The 23,946-nt window shown below is 36.9% G+C and overlaps 1 protein-coding gene across 1 annotated transcript; it reads left to right on the plus strand.

Annotated features, from left to right (window-relative positions):
• The first annotated feature begins 3,067 nt into the window (after positions 1-3,067).
• On the plus strand, positions 3,068-20,121 carry LOC103510388. Its single transcript, XM_008475040.3, has 2 exons — positions 3,068-3,629; positions 19,698-20,121. The coding sequence occupies exons 1-2, from the start codon at positions 3,170-3,172 to the stop codon at positions 20,030-20,032; spliced, it is 795 nt and encodes a 264-aa protein (XP_008473262.1). The 5' UTR covers positions 3,068-3,169; the 3' UTR covers positions 20,033-20,121.
• Positions 20,122-23,946: the final 3,825 nt, after the last annotated feature.

Below are 23,946 nucleotides of genomic sequence, written 5' to 3' on the forward strand. Positions count from 1 at the left end.
GCACTGGTGTATTCAACGTGCTATCGCCGCGCCGCTGGCGATATGGTTACGAATTTACGACCTGTCTGCAGAGAGCCTAATGAAACCAAAGGCGGAAATAAGGAAATAAAGAGATCTTTGTCATTAAACACAGTTTTACGGTAATGAAAGCCTATTAGGCTTCTTAAAAATTCGTCCAATCATTGTTCAATTAGAGATCACTGTTGATTTTGTTGAACGTAATGTAAGATTCGTTTTATCTCAAGATGAAATATATTTCGCCTGCAGAATAGACGAAATGTTTTCTGCATGTATCATTCATGGGTTTGTATTTGTGCGTCTTGTTTCGTTCCTAGGTGTTAGATGTTAGAGGTCTTAGGGGAGCTCTACAATCAGTTTAAAATGTCAGCAAATTGGTCATCAAAAATATTGACAATATGGACCCAGGGTATCTCTGAATCAAGAAGGCCCTTTGAAATTCCAACACCGACCTCTGTGGATAAGATGACTGACTCTCGTTCCTGAGGTTAGGTGCGAAACCCGATAGAAGCGATAATTTATGAGTTTTCCGTTTATTTTACCAATATTTTAACTTTTTTTCCCCAAGTTTTCACTTTCCGGAGATCCCTTAAAAGAATTTTTTCTCAAGGAAATGTGGAAGAGAACTAGAGAACCTATTGGGAAAGTGGTTCGGAGGGAAAAAAAGTAGGTATCTATTTTCTCATTTTTCTCCCATCAATTTTTTTCTCCTCTTTTTTTTTCAAAGTCCAAATTCCAAAGTTCACACCGAAGAGTCTGGGTCCATGGAAGTTACACGGGCACTTTCACTATATGAATCATCGCGAATAAGGAAGAGACAAAATCGTAAAGATCGAGCGAATTAAGTTCTCAATTGAGAGTAAAGTGTCAATAATAGAGACATAGGGGGATAAAGGCAGGGGCGTTCAGAGCCTAACCGCGCCCCAGGGGGCCCCAGGGCTACATCAAAAAATCAGCCCCTTCTCCTCCTCCTAAAAATAAAAAAAAAATAGGGAGAAACTTGTTTTTTTTTTTTTTGAAAGAACGGCTGGTCCCATGCCCCCTTGAGGAGTCCTGATCCGGGGCGAATGGGAACTGGTGAATCTCCCTCCTTAATCGGCTCTGAATAGAAGTAGGTACCAATAGGGTGATAAAGGGGCACATAGAGGCGCTAACACCTCATTTTTCGAACAAAAATCCTCACCCTCAAGTCAGACTGAAACAAATTTTGGCCAATCAAATGCTTGGAATTGATGCTTCAGTGCAGCTTGAGAGCCAATATTTCGTTCATAAATATGGCCCATGTTCGTAAATATGGCCCTTAAAGCAGTTACGTGTTACGTCACAACGAATATGATACGGTGTGAGATTGAAGTGGAAATAGAGGCGCTACACCTCATTTTTCGAACTAAAATCCTCACCTTTAAGTCAGACTGAAACAAATTTTGGCCAATCAAATGCTTGGAATTGATGCTTCAGTGCAGCTTGAGAGCCAATATTTTGTCCACAAATATGGCCCATGTTCGTAAATATGGCCCTTAAAGCAGTTACGTGTTACGTCACAACGAATATGATACGGTGTGAGATTGAAGTGGATGGACCAACCGTGCCCCCGATCGGGATACGAACAAATGTCGCCTCTCGTCTCCACTCTCAAGTAGCTACTTCATGAGGTTGGGGGCAGAGAGAACTATTAAAGTCCTTAAAATGAAACTTGAAGTTGATAAATTGAAACTCGTTATGCAACTGACTGAACTAGACTGGATGAGAGAAGGAAGTGAGTTTTATATTTTTGAAAGGTTCAATGTCTAAAAAGTTCGCTGTATAACTGCTATTAGTTATTAAAAAGTTCACTGCATAAGGGTCCCCGCAGAACGAGCCATTCAAGATGAAATATTAAGGACGAAAAATGGATCGTGGTTTTAACGAGAACACGAACGAAGAGAGTTTTATATTTTTGAAAGGTTCAATGTCTAAAAAGTTCGCTGTTTATCTGCTATTTTAGTTATTAAAAAGTTCACTGCATAAGGGTCCCCGCAGAACGAGGCCTTTAAGATGAATTATTAAGGACGAAAAATGGCTCGTGGTTTTAACGAGAACAGTCTATCGATTAAAATGAAAAAGGTATGCCCTAAAAACTGACACAAGATCTGTGATTTTTTAAAAAGTAGTTTTTTGGACGTTTCTCGGAAGTGAAGCCGAAGTTGGGAAAATGACCCACAGAACCTTGTTGGAAATGATGAGAACTACCTACCCTGAGCCGTTGTCGGTGTTTTTCTGGTCCACCCTGTATATCTGATTGGTATAATAATCACAATTAACATTTTGAAGAGCTTTAGTTTTTCTTATGGAGACAGTTCAGCATATATGGGAACCTCAGAGGGAACTGTGACCTCAGCAGTTAGAGTTCCCTTGATCAAATCTTTTGAAAAAAAAAGAAAGAAAAAAAGCATTGTCCTTTTTTTTTGTCATATAGGTACCTACCGCAATCGGAATAAAAAACGATTCTGCGTGATTCGACTCAGGAGTGGTTATTAATCGTCAAAACCACAACCAATTCACACATTCCATTGTTAATATTGTTATGTAAACAATTGAAGCCGTGAGAGAACCTAACCTAGGTGTGTGGCCAATCAGATTGACACTTTCACAAAAGTCATTTTTGCCTGGTTAGCCTACTAACGCACTTCCTTCCTTCATTCCTACCTACATGACTACTACTAACAATGAATGAATTGAAAAGGAAAGAAATGAAACTTGAAATGACCAGAGGCAAGAATTACGTAAAAATATCCAGACCATGTGGAGAGAAGAGAGACAGACAGATAAACGGACAAGAAGAAGGAGAAGAAGAAAGAAGAAGACCGGAGAACTCTACTATTATATTGAGTGGTAGATATAAAATAATACTTAGTTGAGTCTTAACTACAAACACATTGGACCAATAAAAAATCCAACAACACCCCTTCTAATTAAAAATTATTGGGGAAAAAGTTGAAGTTATAAATACGATTACAAATTATTAAAATCTTTCAGTTTACGAACGGACTTAAAAGTGACCACATTGAAAAGTCGTCGCGTATATTTTTTTTAAACGCGAGTGTTTTTGAACTCGCGTTTGTAAACCGGGTGTATTTTTTTAGTTTAAATAATTTTAAATATTTTTTTCAAAATGAATCGCTTTTTGAAGTTAGCCGTCCTTGTGATATCGATTAACGCGATCAGTGCTTATCCGTCTCAGCCGAATGACGCGGATCAAAGTGTAACTAGTAACAGTGATTCCACTATTGCTAATTATATTGAAAAAGTGACCACGTTTGTGAAAAGCTGTGGAGACAAGGAACTGACATCATGCCTGAAAATGAGATCCCTGACCTACGTGGACAAGATGCTGAGGAAGAACAACGAGATTCCCATTGTCGACGGATTAACCATCGTCAGCAGCGAGGACAAGAACTCCCTGAGAGACTTGAACGGCAGAGCTTTGTCTGACGAAGACTTCCAGACCAAGTCTGACGATGAGATCGAAAACTTGTTCATGGACAGAATCGCCAGATTCCTGTCTACCCACGTTGTCCAATTCAAAATGCCAACCACCGCCGTCAACGAAATGAAGAGATCCTTGGATGAAGGTAAGCATTGTCCTCTACTAACATCAGAGGTAGGATGAGAATATGAGGATATAGGCTATAGGGATACATTCATTTAAACATTTAAAATCTAGTGGCTCCAGTGTTTTTCAACTTCATCACCTTTGAAATAGCTTCATCGTCTTTGAAATACATAGCTACCTTTCATTAGCTGGAATATGAGGATATAGGGATATACATTCATTAAAAATCTAGTGGCTCCAGTGTTTTTCAACTTCATCACCTTTGAAATAGCTTCATCGTCTTTGAAATACATAGCTACCTTTCATTAGCTGATACATTAATTTAAAATCTAGTGGCTCCAGTGTTTTTCAACTTCATCACCTTTGAAATGGCTTCATCGTCTTTGAAATACATAGCTACCTTTCATTAGCTTTTGTAACTCATAACACCTTGAAACTCAACGAGTTCAATGAATTCTAGATTTCCTGACTTTAGCTTTTCTACAACATTGATTCCTATTTCAACTCATGTGCTTTTCTATGATCGTTTGATCAGCTATTCAAAATCATCTAGATTTCCTGACTTTAGCTTTTCTACATCATTGATTCCTATTTCAACTCATGTGCTTTTCTATGATCGTTTGGTCAGCTATTCAAGAGCATCAAGTATTTTTTTACCTTCATAGCATACCTAGGCCTAATTCTCATTTTACATGTTTGATTTGTACTTCATTTCAAAATGTTTACCATCACTACAGAATTTCCCAGGATTTATTGGTTCAGGTTCAATTGTTCTTCTGTATTTTTTAGCTTGATTAACTTAAATGCTACATGTTTTCTCAGTCATCCAAATATCCCAAACTTCATTTCAAACTTGAATCAGGATTTATTGGTTTAGGTTCAATTGTTCTTCTGTATTTTTTAGCTTGATTAACTTAAATGCCACATGTTTCCTCAGTCATCCAAATATCCAAAACTTCATTTCAAAATTGAACTCAACAGGAACTTGAACTTCATTTCAGTTTCTCAATGTCTAAAGTCAATGTGTAAAGATTTACTCATGATGAATTATCCGTGTATATCATATGGATACAAAGATTATCCACGGTCTCATATTACAGTACAACAGGTTATACATGTTAACAGGTACAATACAACATGTGTATATCACGTATTCAGAGCTATCCTCACCTCTTTGTTTTAGATGATATCTCATGATGAATTATCCGTGTATCTCATATGGATACAAAGATTATCCACGGTCTCATATTACAATACAACAGGTTATACATGTTAACGGGTACAATACAACATGTGTATATCACGTATTCCGAGCTATCCTCACCTCTTTGTTTTAGATGATCTTTAACTCCATTGTAGTCTACAAATCTACTTTCAGGAGGTCTACGGCGTTGTGTCATATATCTTTCTTCTTTCCTATCTCGTAATGTTTAAGCTTCCGGTTGATCATTATGTTGATAGTTATGTTAATGTATACTTTTAACATGATTATACTGCTGTCTAAAAAGTGTTAGCAACATTCTGAAAGATGATTTAGACAACATAATAAATAATTATTGTTGTGTATAATTATTCATATTCTTGCCAGTAATTAGGAATCCTTCTCCAATAGCTGAAACACGGATTAGAACACTCTTCTTCTAGTCTTTCTTCAAAAACTTCCAGAGTGATAATTTTTTATAATCCTTAACCTTTTCTTTTCTTCTGAATCTTCAGATCCTAAAGAAACACTGTAACAAATCGGGAATGTCTTGAGGTATCAGCGGATCAAAAATATTGATCAAATAAGTCCATTGAACATATTTAGTAGATTGAGATTCATGATGTCTTCAATTTTGTAATCATGAAGTTATTGAACATAGATATTGGTATGTGCCACATACCAATATCTCCACATACTATGTGGAGAGTCTACCTTATAAAATCCCAAGACCTTGACCTATGAAGCAGCTTGGGGATTGGGGACTGTAGCACACACTACAAAGCGCAGATCCTAAAGAAACACTGTAACAAATGGGGAATGTCTTGAGGTATCAGCGGATCAAAAATATTGATCAAATAAGTCCATTGGACATATTTAGTAGATTGAGATTCATGATGTCTTCAATTTTGTAATCATGAAGTTATTGAACATAGATATTGGTATGTGGAGAGTCTACCTTATAAAATCCCAAGACCTTGACCTATGAAGCAGCTTGGGGATTGGGGACTGTAGCACACACTACAAAGCGACGCTTTACATTACGGTAAAATCAAATCAAAACCAGATTTCAAAGTTCTTTTACCAAACCAATATCTAGCTAATTATTAGGTATGTGAGCTTCCAATCCGTGTATCCCGTTAACCTACATTTCACCAAAGGCATTGATGGTTCCGTTTAAATTCTTATTGATTTTGAAACCAGTTTTGATATTTAAATTGCTTTACATTACGGTAAAATCAAATCAAAACCAGATTTCAAAGTTATTTCACCAAACCAATTTCTAGCTAATTATTAGGTATGTGAGCTTCCAATCCATGTATCCCGTTAACCTACATTTCACCAAAGGCATTGATGGTTCCGTTTAAATTCTTATTGATTTTGAAACCAGTTTTGATATTTAAATCAGGTGTATACCCATACAAATTAGGCAACCGCCAAGTTCAAGTTGAAAGTTAAACATCAGATAATAGCATTTGTGTGTTAATACCTTCCTACTTCTTTTTCACTACTTGTGAGAGTTTATCACGTTATAAATCATGGTGGTTTCACAGCGTGCTTGTCTGTTTTATGGTCTTTGAAATTCCTGGGATTTTTAATCTTTTAACTCCTTAGTTTTACTAGATCCGTGCATCATTAGTTCAGAAAATACATCTCTTAATAGTTCCTTTCACACTTTATGCTGTTAGCTACACCCTCTATTAATTTTGGGAATGGCTTCCGAATCCTCAATTTCATAGTATACATATACCTATTTTGTCTGAATCATTTGAATCTTTAGAAACTTTAGATAATCCCAAAGATGATTCGAAATTTTGGACATTACTTTTAACAAACGACAGTTGCTTCAACATTGCTTTTAAATGTTCAGTGGATCCTGATGATTCTGTGAAATTATGCTTAGCGCTTACAAGGCAGACGCGCTACCAACTAAGCTAACTAGGCTGGCTGTCTATGTTTGGACACACCTTTACACCCCATTTTATGAACAAAATACTGGGTTTCAAGTAGTACTCAAGCATCAATTCCAAACATTTGATTGGTCAAAATTTACTTTAATCTGACTTGAGAGCGATAATTTCTGAATTTGTGTTCATAAATACAGCGATTAAGGTGTATCGACCGCTCGTCGATCCACATCGATCGACGACCGTCCACTATGTGTGTACAACTGGATTACTGGACACACCTTTAGACCCCATTTTATAAACAAAAATTCTCGCTCTCAAGTCAGACTTTGGACAGTTGGTCAATCTTATGTATGTTTGGAATCGATATTTCAGTGAAAATTGTGAGTCAGCATTTCGTCCATAAATATTGCCCTAGAATCCAGGATGATGAATCCCTATATTCGGTAAGATGGTAAGTAGGGGCGGGCCTGAGAAATATCCGTAGACAGGAAGGGAAATCGGTGGTGTAGTGGTCAAGGCGCTCGCCTGGTAAACAGGACGGTGTGGGTTCAATCCCAGCCGAGGTATGGAATTTTATCCTCAATATAATTTGAGAATTTGACCACAATAATAGTAGTAGCCTACTGCAAATCAGGGGGACTGTGGTTTGCGTACCAACCAAGACCAGGGACTCCAGGGAGCTTGCGATTTGTGTACCAACAATCAACACTTTAGTAGCATGAATTCGAGGTGGATATTTGTAAAAGCTTTGATTCAAAATGAATACCTTTTTCAACAAGGGAATTCATTTGAATGTGAGCTAGGTCAGGACTGCGATTAGAAGTATTTTTGTAGAAAAAATTTCGCTTTTTACAAAGAAATACTCACAGTTCACTTTGTCTTCATCAATAGACAATCCCATGGAGACCGCTCATCAATATTCCTGACAGGTCTAGCAAGGCTTGAATCTAGTTTGAGTACATTGTCAATGTGCTCTCTGCTATTGAGTTCTAGATGGGTCATAATGTGTGTGTTCAATTTGGTTCAGACCTCCTGGATACCTTCGAAGCGTGTGAACTGAATTGCTGATTGCCATACTTTGGCTCTGATGAGCCTTCTTGGATAGTGTGGTTAACTGTGGTGTGTACCTATTACTTTTAGGTATGCGATTATCTAGGTTAGCGGGGCTGGATAAGTTACTTTGTTTAGACTGCGGGATTAAAGGGACTTTTCAGTCTCATTCTGGCAGGATAAACAAGGTATACTCTATTCTAATAGATTGTGGAGCATGAACTTTTATTATTATTATTCCCTAGTTTTCATGCAGGATACGCCACTGAGGTTATGGACATACTTTCTATTGTTTATCTTTAATCGGAGGAGAATATACGGGACATTAAAAGTAGTCAATAAAATTAGAAGAGTCGATAAAAGATCAAAAATCCGAGTGTACATTAGAAATGCCTACCTGTCATCATAGATTTATGACTGTCCTATGATGTATCTCTGTAAAATTGTACATGTACAATTGTACAATGTATACCTACATAGTACACAACAAACATACCTACATAGTACACACTTACTTATAATATGTCATATTATAAGTAAGTGTGGACTATGTAGGTATGTTTGTCTGTACGAACCGTTTGGGAAAAATTATGACACATTGAGAAAAAACCCCCATAAAATGGTCTACAGAGTCCAAAAAGAACTATCGAACCTGAGCCACGAGATGGCATTTCTGAGTTACAGGTTCGATTCCTGAAAATATGTATTTTCTCCGTAGCAAAGTTCTTGACAATTAGCTATAGTATGTAACATGAGTATTTGTGGTCATGAGTCGATGCTACATATCTGGAATGTGGTTTGATCTTGAGGATATTTACAGAGAGAAGATCAGTAGAACTTGCGGATGAAACTAGATCACTAGGTATGTTTATTTATCGTGTTGGAATTTCATTGAGAACTTTCTTCCCAGAATTGCTCGGATCTTGTAGGACATGATCAGTAAATGTCTTAGGGCTTAAGTCAAGCGAACTTCCTTTGGAATGTCTTCGACACACTTCGAGTATTTCCTATGTGACATTTCGAAGAATTCATTCAACGAGAGATTTAACCAACAGCCCCCATAGCTCAGAAGTAGAAGGTTTGCCTCGTAATCAAGGGGACTGTGGTTTGCGTACCAACGAAGACCAGGGACTCCAGGGAGCTTGCGATTTGTGTACCAACAATCAAGGGGACTGTGGTTTGCGTACCAACGAAGACCAGGGACTCCAGGGAGCTTGCGATTTGTGTACCAACAATCAACACTTTATAAGTAGCATGAATTCGAGATGGATATTTGTAAAAGATTTGATTCAAAATGAATACCTCTTTCAACAAGGGGAAATCATTTGAATGTGAGCTAGGTCAGGACTGCAATTAGAAGTATTTTTGTAGAAAAAATTTCGCTTTTTTCAAAGAAATACTCACAGTTCACTTTGTTTTCATCAATAGACGATCCCATGGAGACCGCTCATCAATATTCCTGACAGGTCTAGCAATGCTTGAATCTAGTTTGAGTACATTGTCAATGTGCTCTCTGCTATTGAGTTCTAGATGGGTCATAATGTGTGTGTTCAATTTGGTTCAGACCTCCTGGATACCTTCGAAGCGTGTGAACTGAATTCTTGATTGCCATACTTTGGCTCTGATGAGCCTTCTTGGATAGTGTGGTTAACTGTGGTGTGTATTACTTTTAGGTATGCGATTATCTAGGTTAGCGGGGCTGGATAAGTTACCTTGTTTAGACTGCGGGATTAAAGGGACTTTTCAGTCTCATTCTGGCAGGATAAACAAGGTATACTCTATTCTAATAGATTGTGGAGCAGATTGTTAAGTAGTTCTTCTGGTGTCTTTTGGTGGTCTTAGTACGCCCCTTTGATCCTGTTCAATCGTGAATGCGAAGCAGATTGTTAAGTAGTTCTTTTGGTGTCTTTTGGTGGTCTTAGTACGCCCCTTTGATCCTGTTCAATCGTGAATGCGCTGCTCTCAAAGCATTGTTGACCATATTAGTAAGCTCCAACAAAAAAACTCAAGAGTAACTTTGCTTATTGCGTTCCTGTGTAGGTTCTCTAAAGCTGGCACACCGCCTTTCTTTGCAACCGACAATTTGTTTGTACTGTCATTTTGTGAATTTCGATCAATTCAAGACCAAACAAATGTGCTTGGACTTTTACCCAGAACATATTTCAAGAATGCTATTCAGGTGGAACTAAGTAGTACACAAATCTAATTGTGCTGTCCAGACTGACCCTTTTGACTCATGGACTTCTATCTTACTACCTTGTAGACTAAACTATGACCAAAGGACTACTTCAGATTTATAAGAAATCAACAACAACTTGACTCAAACTTTTACTACGCCACTTTGCTTGACTGACTCAAACGTTTACTACGGGACTTACTTGGACTCAAACTTTCATTATGTAAGTGTGCTTGGACTTTTACCCAGAACATATTTCAAGAATGCTATTCAGGTGGAACTAAGTAGTACACAAATCTAACTGTGCTGTCCAGACCACGTTAATGGCTTGGTATGCTGAAAAAAAGTACTAATGTTCTTTAACCAATTGAAAAAAAGCTGAGAAAGTTGCTCACTCGGTCCAGATGGATATTTTATTGTTGCTAACCCTTTTAGTTCAGTCCTGCCTCGGGCACTTGTACCGTTCTAAAGCTGGGAGGAGAGTAATAACTCAACCAGAGTAGGCGATGCCGAAGGAGAAAAGGAATCATAATATGGATCAGACAAGGTAGATATTTCATTAAAACAATAGTACTAATGTTCTTTAACCAATTGAAAAAAAAAAGCTGAGAAAGTTGCTCACTCGGTCCAGATGGATATTTTATTGTTGCTAACCCTTTTAGTTCAGTCCTGCCCCGGGCACTGTACTAATGTTCTTTAACCAATTGAAAAAAAAAGCTGAGAAAGTTGTTCACTCGGTCCAGATGGATATTTTATTGTTGCTAACCCTTTTAGTTCAGTCCTGCCCCGGGCACTTGTACCGTTCTAAAGCTGGGAGGAAAGTAATAACTCAACCAGAGTAGGCGATGCCGAAGGAGAAAAGGAATCATAATATGGATCAGACAAGGTAGATATTTCATTAAAACAATTGCTAGAAATGTACCTGTAGTTGCAGCGGATGAAGAGTGGCTGCGGAGAAAAGTAGCTGATTGCCATGATAGTGCCACACCAGTGAACCTAATCAATTCTTCCAGTGAAAGAACATGACAAAAGGGTCAATAAACACACTCGTTTCATGTTGGAAACGGAGAAAAGTAGCTGATTGCCACGATAGTGCCACACCAGTGAACCTAATCAATTCTTCCAGTGAAAGAACATGACAAAAGGGTCAATAAACACACTCGTTTCATGTTGGAAACTAATTTGAAATCTACTAGGTATAAAACCATAATTCCCTTCCTACCTTGTTGTAAGACCTTGCAGCTTGCAATCCCCTTGCCCGATGCAAATCTGATTGAGAAGAGACTACTAGTCGCATACCAATAGCATCACTAGAGAAAGAATGGTCTTTAATAAGTCACGGCATGCTTGCAATATGGTCAGATCCGTCTGTTTATTATTGTCTTTATTGAGTCTGACCTCTAGGTATCGGATATTGCCTGGATATGGAATATTGATCTATTCAATATTGCCATCAACTTCTTATTATTGTCTTTATTGAGTCTGACCTCTAGGTATCCGATATTGCCTGGATATGGAATATTGATCTATTCAATATTGCCATCAACTTCCATTTCAACCTACTGGAATATTGTTTTATTTCCTCGGGAAGTGAAACTTTCAATGGAATTAGTACCACTTCTGTAGATTCTTGAAGAAATTTTTTCTTGATCTCGTCGAGTAGGCATGTTTATTCGTCCATATGTAGACATATCATGTCTACTTTCATTAGAAACCATTCGTCATTCTCTTTCTCTTCTCGGGAAGTGAAACTTTCAATGGAATTAGTACCACTTCTGTAGATTCTTGAAGAAATTTTTTCTCGATCTCGTCGAGTAGGCATGTTTATTCGTCCATATGTAGACATATCATGTCTACTTTCATTAGAAACCATTCGTCATTCTCTTTCTCTTGTTGTGGAGATCTGGACTAATTTAGTCATATGGATACATTAGGTGTATTTCTAATAACTTGACTAGTCATTACTGAGATCACATTTGTGATTATTTGTTTTACACTTTCACACTTGTTGATATTCTTTCTTCTCTGTTCTTCAAAATACCATATGTATAGCTTAATGTTGTTTTATTTCATTACTAATTCTGAACAAAGCATGAAATTATGGAAGTGCAATCAAGTTAAGTAGGTGAATAGGTAGACCTTAGGTGATTCGGGAAAAATTGAATGGCTGGCAAAATATCACACCATAGGATCCAAATGATCAAAGCCTTCCAAGTACCATTTTACCATTCAACCTGTCTTGTCAGCTGTATCGTTTTACTGTATAACGGTCAATAATGACAATGCTTTTACTTTTTGACCCAACGCCAACATCATCAATGAATATGTCACAATATTTCACACACCTATCGATGGCAGTAGATATCTATTGTCTTGCGGTTTAGCCAAAAGTTAACTTTCTTTTGGGAGAGTCCGAAACTCGTATATCATGTTGGACGGTGTGATAAAAGTTGTCAAAACTAATTAACTCCTTGATTGTATTCTCAATTATGCTCCCAATTGGACCAGGTATAATTTCACTTTGACCTTTCCATTTGGTTAACCTTCGGGCAACCTGTACGCCTCCGTGACTTTACTTGACTCAAACTTTTACTGTGTGACTTTACCTACTTGACTCAAACTTTGACTGTGTTACTTTACTTGACTCAAAATTTTACTACATGACTTTACTTGACTCAAACTTTTACTATGCGACTTCACTTGTCTCGAACTTTTACTACGTGACATTACTGGACTCAAACTTTGACTGTGCGACTTTACTTGTCTCGAACTTTTACTACGTGACTACTGGACACAACCTTTTACTACGTGACATTACTTGACTCAAACCTTTACTGTGTGACTTTACTTGACTCAAACTTTGACTGTGTTACTTTACTTGACTCAAACTTTGACTTTGTGACTTTACTTGACTCAAACTTTGACTGTGTGACTTTACTTGACTCAAACTTTATTATTTGGCTATACATACAGGACTATTCGACATACTGACTATGGAACATCTACTTGACAAATATTTTCTTACCATCCTCTCAAGGGTATGTGACTTTACTGGACTCTTTAGTCATGAGACTAAGTAAGTACCTGTGTATTACCTAACTAACCAGACAAACTGACAATGGATAACATTACTAATTAAACAACACTGACTCAATTAAACATTCTGACCGACTTAGCTAGATATCTAAGTGACTAAACAAAATTACCTGACTAGACTAAATTACAATGAATTTTAACCCAGAAAGACTGACAGAACTCAACCAAAATAACGAACTAACTAAACAAATAGGACATAGACTAACCAGACAACAATTTGACACTAACGATAAACATTCTGACCGACTTAGCTAGATATCTAAGTGATTAAACAAAATTACCTGACTAGACTGCATACTGACAGAACTCAACCGAAATAACGAACTAACTAAACAAATAGGACATAGACTAACCAGAAAACAATTTGACACTAACGAAGACTTGACCTGACTGATTAACATTGCCTAACTTAACAAGAACCAGAATAACTAGACTATAAATGACAACACTAACTAAACAAGACTAACTGAGACCGAACTCAACCAAATTAATACACGGACAAATCTAACATAACATGGACTGAATAAACTAAATGACAATAATTGATACTAACTAAGACTTGACTTGATTGAATAACATATAGACTGACCTAACATGACAAAGACTAACCAAACTAAATGAATATTAACTCAGAAATACTGACTCTATTTAACAAACTGACGGACTTAACAAAACCTGGACTAACTAGACTAAATGACAATAATTAATTTATTACTAGCCCAACAAACTGTGTGACTTTACTTGACTCAAAATTTTACTACGTGACTTTACTTGACTCAAACTTTTACTATGCGACTTTACTGGACTCAAACTTTTACTACGTGACTTTACTTGACTCAAACTTTTACTGTGTGACTTTACCTACTTGACTCAAACTTTGACTGCTTTACTTGACTCAAAATTTTACTACGTGACTTTACTTGACTCAAACTTTTACTATGCGACTTCACTTGTCTCGAACTTTTACTACGTGACATTACTGGACTCAAACTTTTACTATAACAGTGGAGAAGCTACCAATCCATTTGGAAATGTTGCTGCCAATGGATTCAAAGAAAACGAGGGAGTAATCAATGGATACATGGGAGGAAATTCACATCCAAATGGGGCTACTAGAAATGGACTTAATGGAAACAGAGCAGGAACCAATGGATTTCAAGGAAGCAGTGATTACTACGTGACTTTACTTGACTCAAACTTTTACCGTGTACTTTACTTGACTCAAACTTTGACTTTGTGACTTTACTTGACTCAAACTTTTACTATGCGACGCGACGTTACTTGACTCAAACTTTGACTGTGTGACTTTACTTGACTCGAACTTTGACTGTGTGACTTTACTTGACTCAAACTTTATTATTTGGCTATACATACAGGACTCTTCGACATACTGACTGTGGAACATCTACTTGACAAATATTTTCTTACCATCCTCTCAAAGGTATGTGACTTTACTAGACTCTTTAGTCATGAGACTAAGTAAGTACCTGTGTATTACCTAACTAACCAGACAAACTGACGACTGTGTTAATTTACTTGACCCAAACTTTGACTTTGTGACTTTACTTGACTCAAACTTTATCATTTGGCTATACATACAGGACTATTCGACATACTGACTGTGGAACATCTACTCGACAAATATTTTCTTACCATCCTCTCAAAGGTATGTGACTTTACTGGACTCTTTAGTCATGAGACTAAGTAAGTACCTGTGTATTACCTAACTAACCGGACAAACTGACAATGGATAACATTACTAATTAAACAATACTGACTCAATTAAACATACTGACTGACTTAGCTAGATATCTAAGTGACTAAAGGACTTTCACTTGATTAATCGAATTTGTCAGTTTTTTTCCCTATAGTAGCTTTGGTTTACTTTCTATATTCAAATTTATGTAGATCAGAGATTCGGTCAGGAGTTTTCGGGTTTTGACTTTGATTTCAAACATACTGACTGACTTAGCTAGATATCTAAGTGACTAAACAAAATTACCTGACTAGACTAAATTACAATGAATTTTAACCCAAAAAGACTGACAGAACTCAACCGAAATAACGAACTAACTAAACAAATAGGACATAGACTAACCAGACAACAATTTGACACTAACGAAGACTTGACCTGACTGAATAACATTGCCTAACTTAACAAGAACCAGAATAACTAGACTATAAATGACAACACTAACTAAACAAGACTAACTGAGACCGAACTCAACCAAATTAATACACGGACAAACCTAACATAACATGTACTGAATAAACTAAATGACAATCGATATTGACCAAGACTTGACTTGATTGAATAACATATAGACTGACCTAACATGACAAAGCCTAACCAAACTAAATGAATATTAACTCAGAAAGACTGACTATTTAACAAACTGACGGACTTAACAAAACCTGGACTAACTAGACTAAATGACAATAATTAATTTACGTACTGAATAAACTAAATGACAATCGATACTGACCAAGACTTGACTTGATTGAATAACATATAGACTGACCTAACATGACATAGCCTAACCAAACTAAATGAATATTAACTCAGAAAGACTGACTCTATTTAACAAACTGACGGACTTAACAAAACCTGGACTAACTAGACTAAATGACAATAATTAATTTATTACTAACCCAACAAAACTGACTCAAGACCCAACTAAAATAATACTGACTTGACTAAAAGTACTAACAGACTTTACAAAATTTGCACTGACTAGAATAAATGACAATATTATTAACTACTCGAATCTGACTTAATTAAAACAAAATTGACATACTGACTGACTTGAAAAATCTTTGACCAATTAGACTTAATGACTAATTGACTATTACTTACTAACCAAGCGAGCCTAACATAAAATGGACTAACCAGACTAAATGACAATCGGGTACTACTAACCAAGCAAGACTGACTCAACTAAAATAGTATTGATTTGACTAGAATACATACTGACGGACCTGACAAAACTTGGACTGACTAGACTGAATGACATAATTAATATTAACCTAGCAAGACCAATAATTTAAATTAATAATACTGATCTGACCAATATAACATACATACCAACAGACTTGACAAAACTTGGACTAAATGACAATTATTATTAACCTAGCAAGCAAGACCTATAATTAAATTAATAACATTGACCTGACCAATACATATAACATACATACTAACAGACTTGACAAAACTTGGACTGACTAGACTAAATGACAATTAATATTACCCTAGTATTAACCAATAATCGGCAATTAATATTAACAATAATCAAATTAATAATCTTGGTCTGACCAATATAACATACATACTAACAGACTTGACAAAACATGACAATGAATGCTGACAAAGCAAAACAGATCCAACGAGAAAAACATTAAAATTACTGTACCATATACAATACGGACTAGACAAGAAATACATCCCTTCTTATAGGATAAGGAAAGTAATCCTAGTATTAACCAATAATCGGCAATTAATATTAACCAATAATCAAATTAATAATCTTGGTCTGACCAATATAACATACATACTAAAAGACTTGACAAAACATGACAATGAATGCTGACAAAGCAAAACAGACCCAACGAGAAAAACATTAAAATTACTGTACCATATACAATACGGACTAGACAAGAAATACATCCCTTCTTATAGGATAAGGAAAGTAAAAGACCTTGTAGTGCAATAGTCCTAAACTAAAATGGACGCGGCACACAAGGGATTAGGAAAAGTAACATAATAACATAGGATAAGGAAAGTAAAAGACCTGAGGAAGACGAGAAAGAAGAAGACTTAAGCGATTACTGACTGACTGACCTACACAAGACTGTAACCTTCATCAAGATCAATATGTGCAATAGTCCTAAACTAAAATGGACGCGGCACATAAGGGATCAGGAAGAGTAACATAATAATATAGGATAAGGAAAGTAAGACCTGAGGAAGACGAGAAAAAAGAAGGCTTAAGCGATTACTGACTGACTGACCTACACAAGACTGTAACCTTCATCAAGATCAATAACCTCTTACGAGACCTGTAACATAACCATACTTAACGCTATGGTCACTGACTTGAAGAAGATGAGCAACAACCATAGAGCTAAAGAAGACGAGAAAGAAGATACCAACAACTATACCTATAAGTACTACTAGATAACAACGTATCTAAGTATCTACAATCATATAACTATGTATTATACCAGCACCAAACACTATAACACTGATGGTACTTACATATCTTACCAGAAAGAAAGGTTTGAGGTTTGTGGGAACGATCAAGTTGAATTCAAGGTCGATAATGATGATGATGATGTGGTGAAGATGGTTATCTACATATTTCTAGACTTCCTAGACCAGATAGAGTATTGACCAGTGACCTAGACCTATAATACAGAACAACTTACATGAACATATAAAATTAAATGAAAGAAAGAGTCTTCAAAACAAAGAGGAAAGGAAGAAAGCATTACGCTGTATAAATCCTGTGATTCCTGCACATTCTGCTCCAAATAACTACATACCTACATAAGACTTTGTTTAGACTGCAGGAACAAAGGTACTTTTCAACCTCGTTCTGGCAGTATAGACTTTGCATACATATCCTATTCTACAGCATGACCTAGAGCTATAATACAGAACAACTTACATGGACATATAAAATTAAATGAAAGAAAGAGTCTTCAAATCTTCAAAACAAAGAGGAAGAGAAGAAAGCATTACGCTGTATAAATCCTGTAAATCCTGCACATTCTGCTCCAAATAACTACATACCTAAGACTTTGTTTAGACTGCAGGAACAAAGGTACTTTTCAACCTCGTTCTGGCAGTATAGACTTTGCATACATATCCTATTCTACAGCATAATTATAGGTAAGAAAAGTTCCATCTGATCGACTTTTTACTTAGTTCAAATGTCTCGTGGTTTACGAGTATTCTAAAGAGTTCTTTTTCATCAAATCCCAGGATTGGTGTGTTGAACCTGTTGAAGCGCTTGCAAAATACTCTGCCTTTTTCAATTTCAGCTCTTTGTTTGTGAATAGAAATGATGTCACAAAACGGTTTGAATAGAGTCTTTTCAGCGTCTTAATTAGGTTTATGATACCATTTGACTCACTGCACTCATACTGTGCGAAGAAGATATCATTTAACAATGATACTTCCTACCTTCGAGTCTTTTCAGTGTCTTAATTAGGTTTATGATACCATTTGACTCACTGCACTCATACTGTGCGAAGAAGATATCATTTAACAATGATACTTCCTACCTTCCGACTTGAAGCAGTTTGCAATGATATTCACTGGTACTTGGCTGCGTATGTGTGATAGGATTTGTAATTCTGCACTCACCAACCGTATGGTAATGACTAATGGTTATTGTAGAGGCGCGGCGTTCCTTTCACACTTTATGCTGTTAGACACCCTCTATTAATTTTGGGAATGGCTTCCGAATCCTCAATTTCATAGTATACTATACCTATTTTGTCTGAATCATTTGAATCTTTAGAAACTTTAGATAATCCCAAAGATGATTCGAAATTTTGGACATTACTTTTAACATATTTCATAGTATACATACCTATTTTGTCTGAATCATTTGAATCTTTAGAAACTTTAGATAATCCCAAAGATGATTCGACATTTTGGACATTACTTTTAACAAACGACAGTTGCTTCAACATTGCTTTTAAATGTTCAGTGGATCCTGATGATTCTGTGAAATTATGCAAGTTATTGGAGATTTCTTCTTACCAAGTTTGAACATTTCTCTTTCTTTTTTTTGGCAAATCAAATCTGGACTGGTACTTGGTTCTTTTGAACTCATGCAGTTGTATGAGTCAATCATACTTTCCCCAAGTTATTTTGTGGTCATGAGTCGATGCTACATATCTGGAATGTGGTTTGATCTTGAGGATATTTACAGAGAGAAGATCAGTAGAACTTGCGGATGAAACTAGATCACTAGGTATGTTTATTTATCGTGTTGGAATTTCATTGAGAACTTTCTTCCCAGAATTGCTCGGATCTTGTAGGACATGATCAGTAAATGTCTTGTGTTATTGGAGATTTCTTCTTACCAAGTTTGAACATTTCTCTTTCTTTTTTTTTGGCAAATCAAATCTGGACCGGTACTTGGTTCTTTTGAACTCATGCAGTTGTATGAGTCAATCATACTTTCCCCAAGTTACAAATGGCTTAGGGCTTAAGGCAAGTGAATTTCCTTTGGAATGTCTTCGACACACTTCGAGTATTTCTTATGTGATATTTCGAAGAATTCATTCAACGAGAGATTTAACCAACAGCCCCCATAGCTCAGAAGTAGAACGTTTGCCTCGTAATCAGGGGGACTGTGGTTTGCGTACCAACGAAGACCGAGGACTCCAGGGAGCTTGCGATTTGTGTACCAACAATCAACACTTTAGTAGCATGAATTCGAGGTGGATATTTGTAAAAGCTTTGATTCCTTAGCTACTTCAATCTTTCAAATGTTTTTACTTATGTCACAATAACTCTTCAAGATATCCTGATGAGGGATTTTTTCTTCTGACATTAAAGGAATCTTGAGAACTTCAATTTGTTCAGTGGTCTCTTGTGCCGGTTAACTAACCTTCTGATTTTGTTCGTTTTGTTCACAGGCCGTGGCAAGAAGAAGAAGATCAAGATGCTCCTGCCACTCCTCCTCCTGTTCAAGCTGAAGGCTGCCGCCCTTATCCCCTTGGCTCTAGGATTCCTCGCCCTCATCTCCTTCAAGGCCCTGATCATCGGTAAGATCGCTCTCGTCCTCGCCTTGATCATCGGAATCCAGAAGCTGTTGGCTAACAAGCACGCCCAGACCCAGAGCTACGAAGTGGTCGCCCACCCACACTACTCTGAGGAGCATCACTCCGGCCACGCTGGACACTACGCTGCCGCCAGATCCCTGGACACTGCCCAGAAGATGGCCTACGCCGCTCACTCCAAAACCGAATAAGCTCACAGACAACATTAACCGCCGGCCAACGCAAACAAACGGACCTCATTTGTGATTGAACAAATTGTACAGATACTCTCGAGTTAGTTTGTAGGACTCAACCTCGCGCTGTGAAGGGTTCCACTTTTCACGCACACCTCTTGTTTTTCCTAAATGTCTTCTCGGAAGTCTCTCTGAATCAGGGACTCTTCCTGAAGTTTTATTTCCAAACCTTTATTTCAATTGAAATAACAAGTATTGACTTTTGTTCTTAAAAGTCCTTTCCTACTTTTTTCCGATCTTGTCAACCTTTCCCCATTCACTGTGTAGAATGGGATTGGTCTTTTCGTTCTCATTCGGACTTGTTTTCCCTTAGCTGGAAAACTTTTACTTGAAGGGGAACGAAGACCAAGTTAGGGGTTGAACTTCCACAACCCTTTCTTTATTTTTCCTCTTGATACTCTTCCAATTACCTCTATTTTCACGCTCTCCTTTCGGCACTTCTGAACCTCATTTTGTAAATAATATCTCTTTTCCATTTATTGTTTAGTTGTATATTATTTAACAATGACCAAGACGTGGTTTACTATGTTACCTGATTTAGCTCTGTTTCACTGAACTAATATTTTCACTTTTCTTTATATTTCCTCTTGATACTCTTCCAATTACCTCTATTTTCACGCTCTCCTTTCCCCACTTCTGAACCTCATTTTGTAAATAATATCTCTTTTCCATTTATAGTTTAGTTGTATATTATTTAACAATGACCAAGACGTGGTTTACTATGTTACCTGATTTAGCTCTGTTTCACTGAACTAATATTTTCACAAGTTTAGGGTGTTCCTAAGTTAGACGCCCTTGCTAACTCTATATTTTCATTTTTCGCCTTAACTGTCTCTCTGAGAACCTCACAAATTTGACTTTCCTCATTCTCTCTCTCGGATTGTTGATTTTGTTGTTTTACCAAAGATTACATATTAATTGTTCTCCACTCTTCTCCCAATTTCCTTCAAATTCTCTCACGGTTTCATTTTCAATTAACTCCTATTTCTTAATTAATCAAATTAATATTAAACAAGACTGACTAGTATTACGTTTAAGAATCTTTTGAATTCGAAATCCGCTTTTATGTGCCATCATACCACTGCCATTTTAGTAATACTAATATTAATTCAAAACTCTTTCTTTTTCTTCATACACAAAATGGTATACACGATATCTAGGATTGAGGAATTGATAACTTCAAGAACTCTTCCCATTGCTGCTAGTTTTATGTTCAATATCCACGACATAAATTCTACACGATATCTAGGATTGAGGAATTGATAACTTCAAGAACTCTTCCCATTGCTGCTAGTTTTATGTTCAATATCCACGACATAAATTGAAAAAACCCAAAAATTTATAATTTTCCACTCGTGCATTGTATCAATGAATATTTTGTCTTAATTGTTAATTCTCCTTTTGTGTCTTTCTATTAGTTTACTTCTCTCTACTTAGCTTGTAATCGCTTTTACTCTATGCTTTATTCTAGATTCTTTGCCTATCACTCTTTTGTAAATATGTTGTTTAATATTTATAATAAGTTCACATACTTATTATTTATATGCGTTTTGTAAATATGTTCATTTTTTTACTACTGCAAGTGTTTCATAGAAAAAATATATAAAAAAATCGTTGTTGACTCATTTTCTCAAACTGACTGTTTACTTGACTTTTGACTTTTTCTCTACTTACTTGACAGACTGCTTTTCAACTTAGATACACAGACTTTACCTCGACTTGTCCTTTAAACTACTGAACGGTACAAAACAACGCATACCTACCTAGATTAGGGAATTTTCCAGTGACCATCAACCTACTGCAGATACTACCTATTGCTACTACCTACCGACATTTGATGACCCTTTTGACTCATGGACTTCTTACTACCTACCGACATTTGATGACCCTTTTGACTCATGGAGTTCTATCTTACTACCTTGTAGACTAAACTATGACCAAAGGACTACTTCAGACTTATAAGAAATCCACAACTACTTGACTCAAACTTTTACTACGCCACTTTGCTTGACTGACTCAAACGTTTACTACGGGACTTACTTGGACTCAAACTTGCATTATTTGACTTTACTAAACTTGACTCAAACTTTGACTGTGTGACTTTACTTGACTCAAAATTTTACTACGTGACTTTACTTGACTCAAACTTTAAAGGTGTGAATTTAAAAGTGGTTTTATCTCGAGGTACTCACTCGTATGCTAGGGTCCATGATCGAAATCGGTATACCTACTAACATTGGGTACTACCAACCCAGACAAAAATCATGAAATATCAGAGAAGAGAGATGCCAAGATTCTGATGACAGTCGAAGAGAGAGAGAGAGAGAGAGAGAGAGAATAGTCGTATATGGGAGAATAAAAGTAGGGAAAGAAGAAGACGAAAAAACCGAATCAATTGAGAAGAAAATGATAAGTAGCCAAAAGAAGAAGGGGAGATTTTTATTGACGATGAAAGTACGAAGAAGACAATGAGAGGAAAAGACAAGGAAGAATAAGAGGAGAAAGGAGTTAGAAGAATAAACAAGGAAAGTACGAGATGAACATTACAAAGAAGTAGGTAGAATATAGGAATTTGATGAAAGAGAAGACCAAGTCGATGTGAGAGGAGAAGAAGAAGAAGAAGAAGAAGAAGAAGAAGAAGAAGAAGAAGAGGAGAAAGGAGTTAAAAGAATAAATATAAGGAAAGTACAAGATGAATATTACGATAGAGTTGAATAAGAATTTGACGAAAGAGAAGAAGAAAAAGTTGACGAAAGAGAAGTTCAAGTTGATATCAGAGAAGAAGTTTAATAAGAAGTTGATGAAAGAAATCAAGAAGATAGAAGGTCCAGATGTCCTTGACTTAGAGAAAGAAGAAATCCCTGACCATCTAGCCCTGGTCCGTTAGACTTTCTCTCTACATATCCTCGTAATCCTGCCATTGGATTAAATCCCTTATAACATATTTTTTTCATGTATCACTTTGAGCACCGTTTCTAATCCTTTTAATCCATGTAGTGGCGGGTCGTGAGCTTTCCAAAAGGGGAAGGTGTAAACCCATTTACAGTATACCTATCTGCTGGTGGTCTCAAGGTGTGTCCATAGGTCCTCCATACATAGTGGACGGGCTGTCGATCGATGTGGACTGAAACGTCCATGCTGCCTCGATAACATAGTTTCACCTTCGCGATCGACGGCCGGTCGACTATGTTTGGACACACCTTTACACCCCATTTTATGAACAAAATACTGGGTTTTAAGTAGTACTGAAGCATCAATTCCAAACATTTGATTGGCCATTTTTTTTAAAGAGGTTTGACAGAGGGATCTGTAACTGCTATGGTCTTATCGTCCCGAAATCGAAGAGAGAAGGAAGACAGGATAGGAGAAAGCCAGCCGTTCCTAGAACGAACATTATCCCATCAGGATAAAATCCACCCCGGGCGGGAATCGAACCCGCGGCTTAGCGCTTACAAGGCAGACGCGCTACCAACTAAGCTAACTAGGCTGGCGATGGGTCAAGTTTAATTTGAAGCTGCCTGACCTACATTTGGTAGCTAATTGGTTCTGTAAAGTGTACACTCACTCAGGAGAAAAGCCCTCATAAATGCTCGGTCTAGCCCAAAATCTGACGAATAAAATTATGATCTGTATAGGTATTATAGGTAATTTAATGGCCAGTGTCCGAAATCGAATGCCGGTCACTCACGCTCAGACCCCGGGCGGGAATCGAACCCGCGGCCTAGCGCTTACAAGGCAGACGCACTACCAACTAAGCTAACTAGACTGGCCAAAATTTACTTTAGTCTGACTTGAGAGCGATAATTTCTGAATTTGTGTTCATAAATACAGCGATTAAGGTGTATCGACCGCTCGTCGATTCACATCGATCG

Source organism: Diaphorina citri, unplaced genomic scaffold (genome assembly GCF_000475195.1).
Source record: "Diaphorina citri unplaced genomic scaffold, Diaci psyllid genome assembly version 1.1 scaffold593, whole genome shotgun sequence".
NCBI classification, from domain to species: Eukaryota; Metazoa; Arthropoda; class Insecta; order Hemiptera; family Psyllidae; genus Diaphorina; species Diaphorina citri.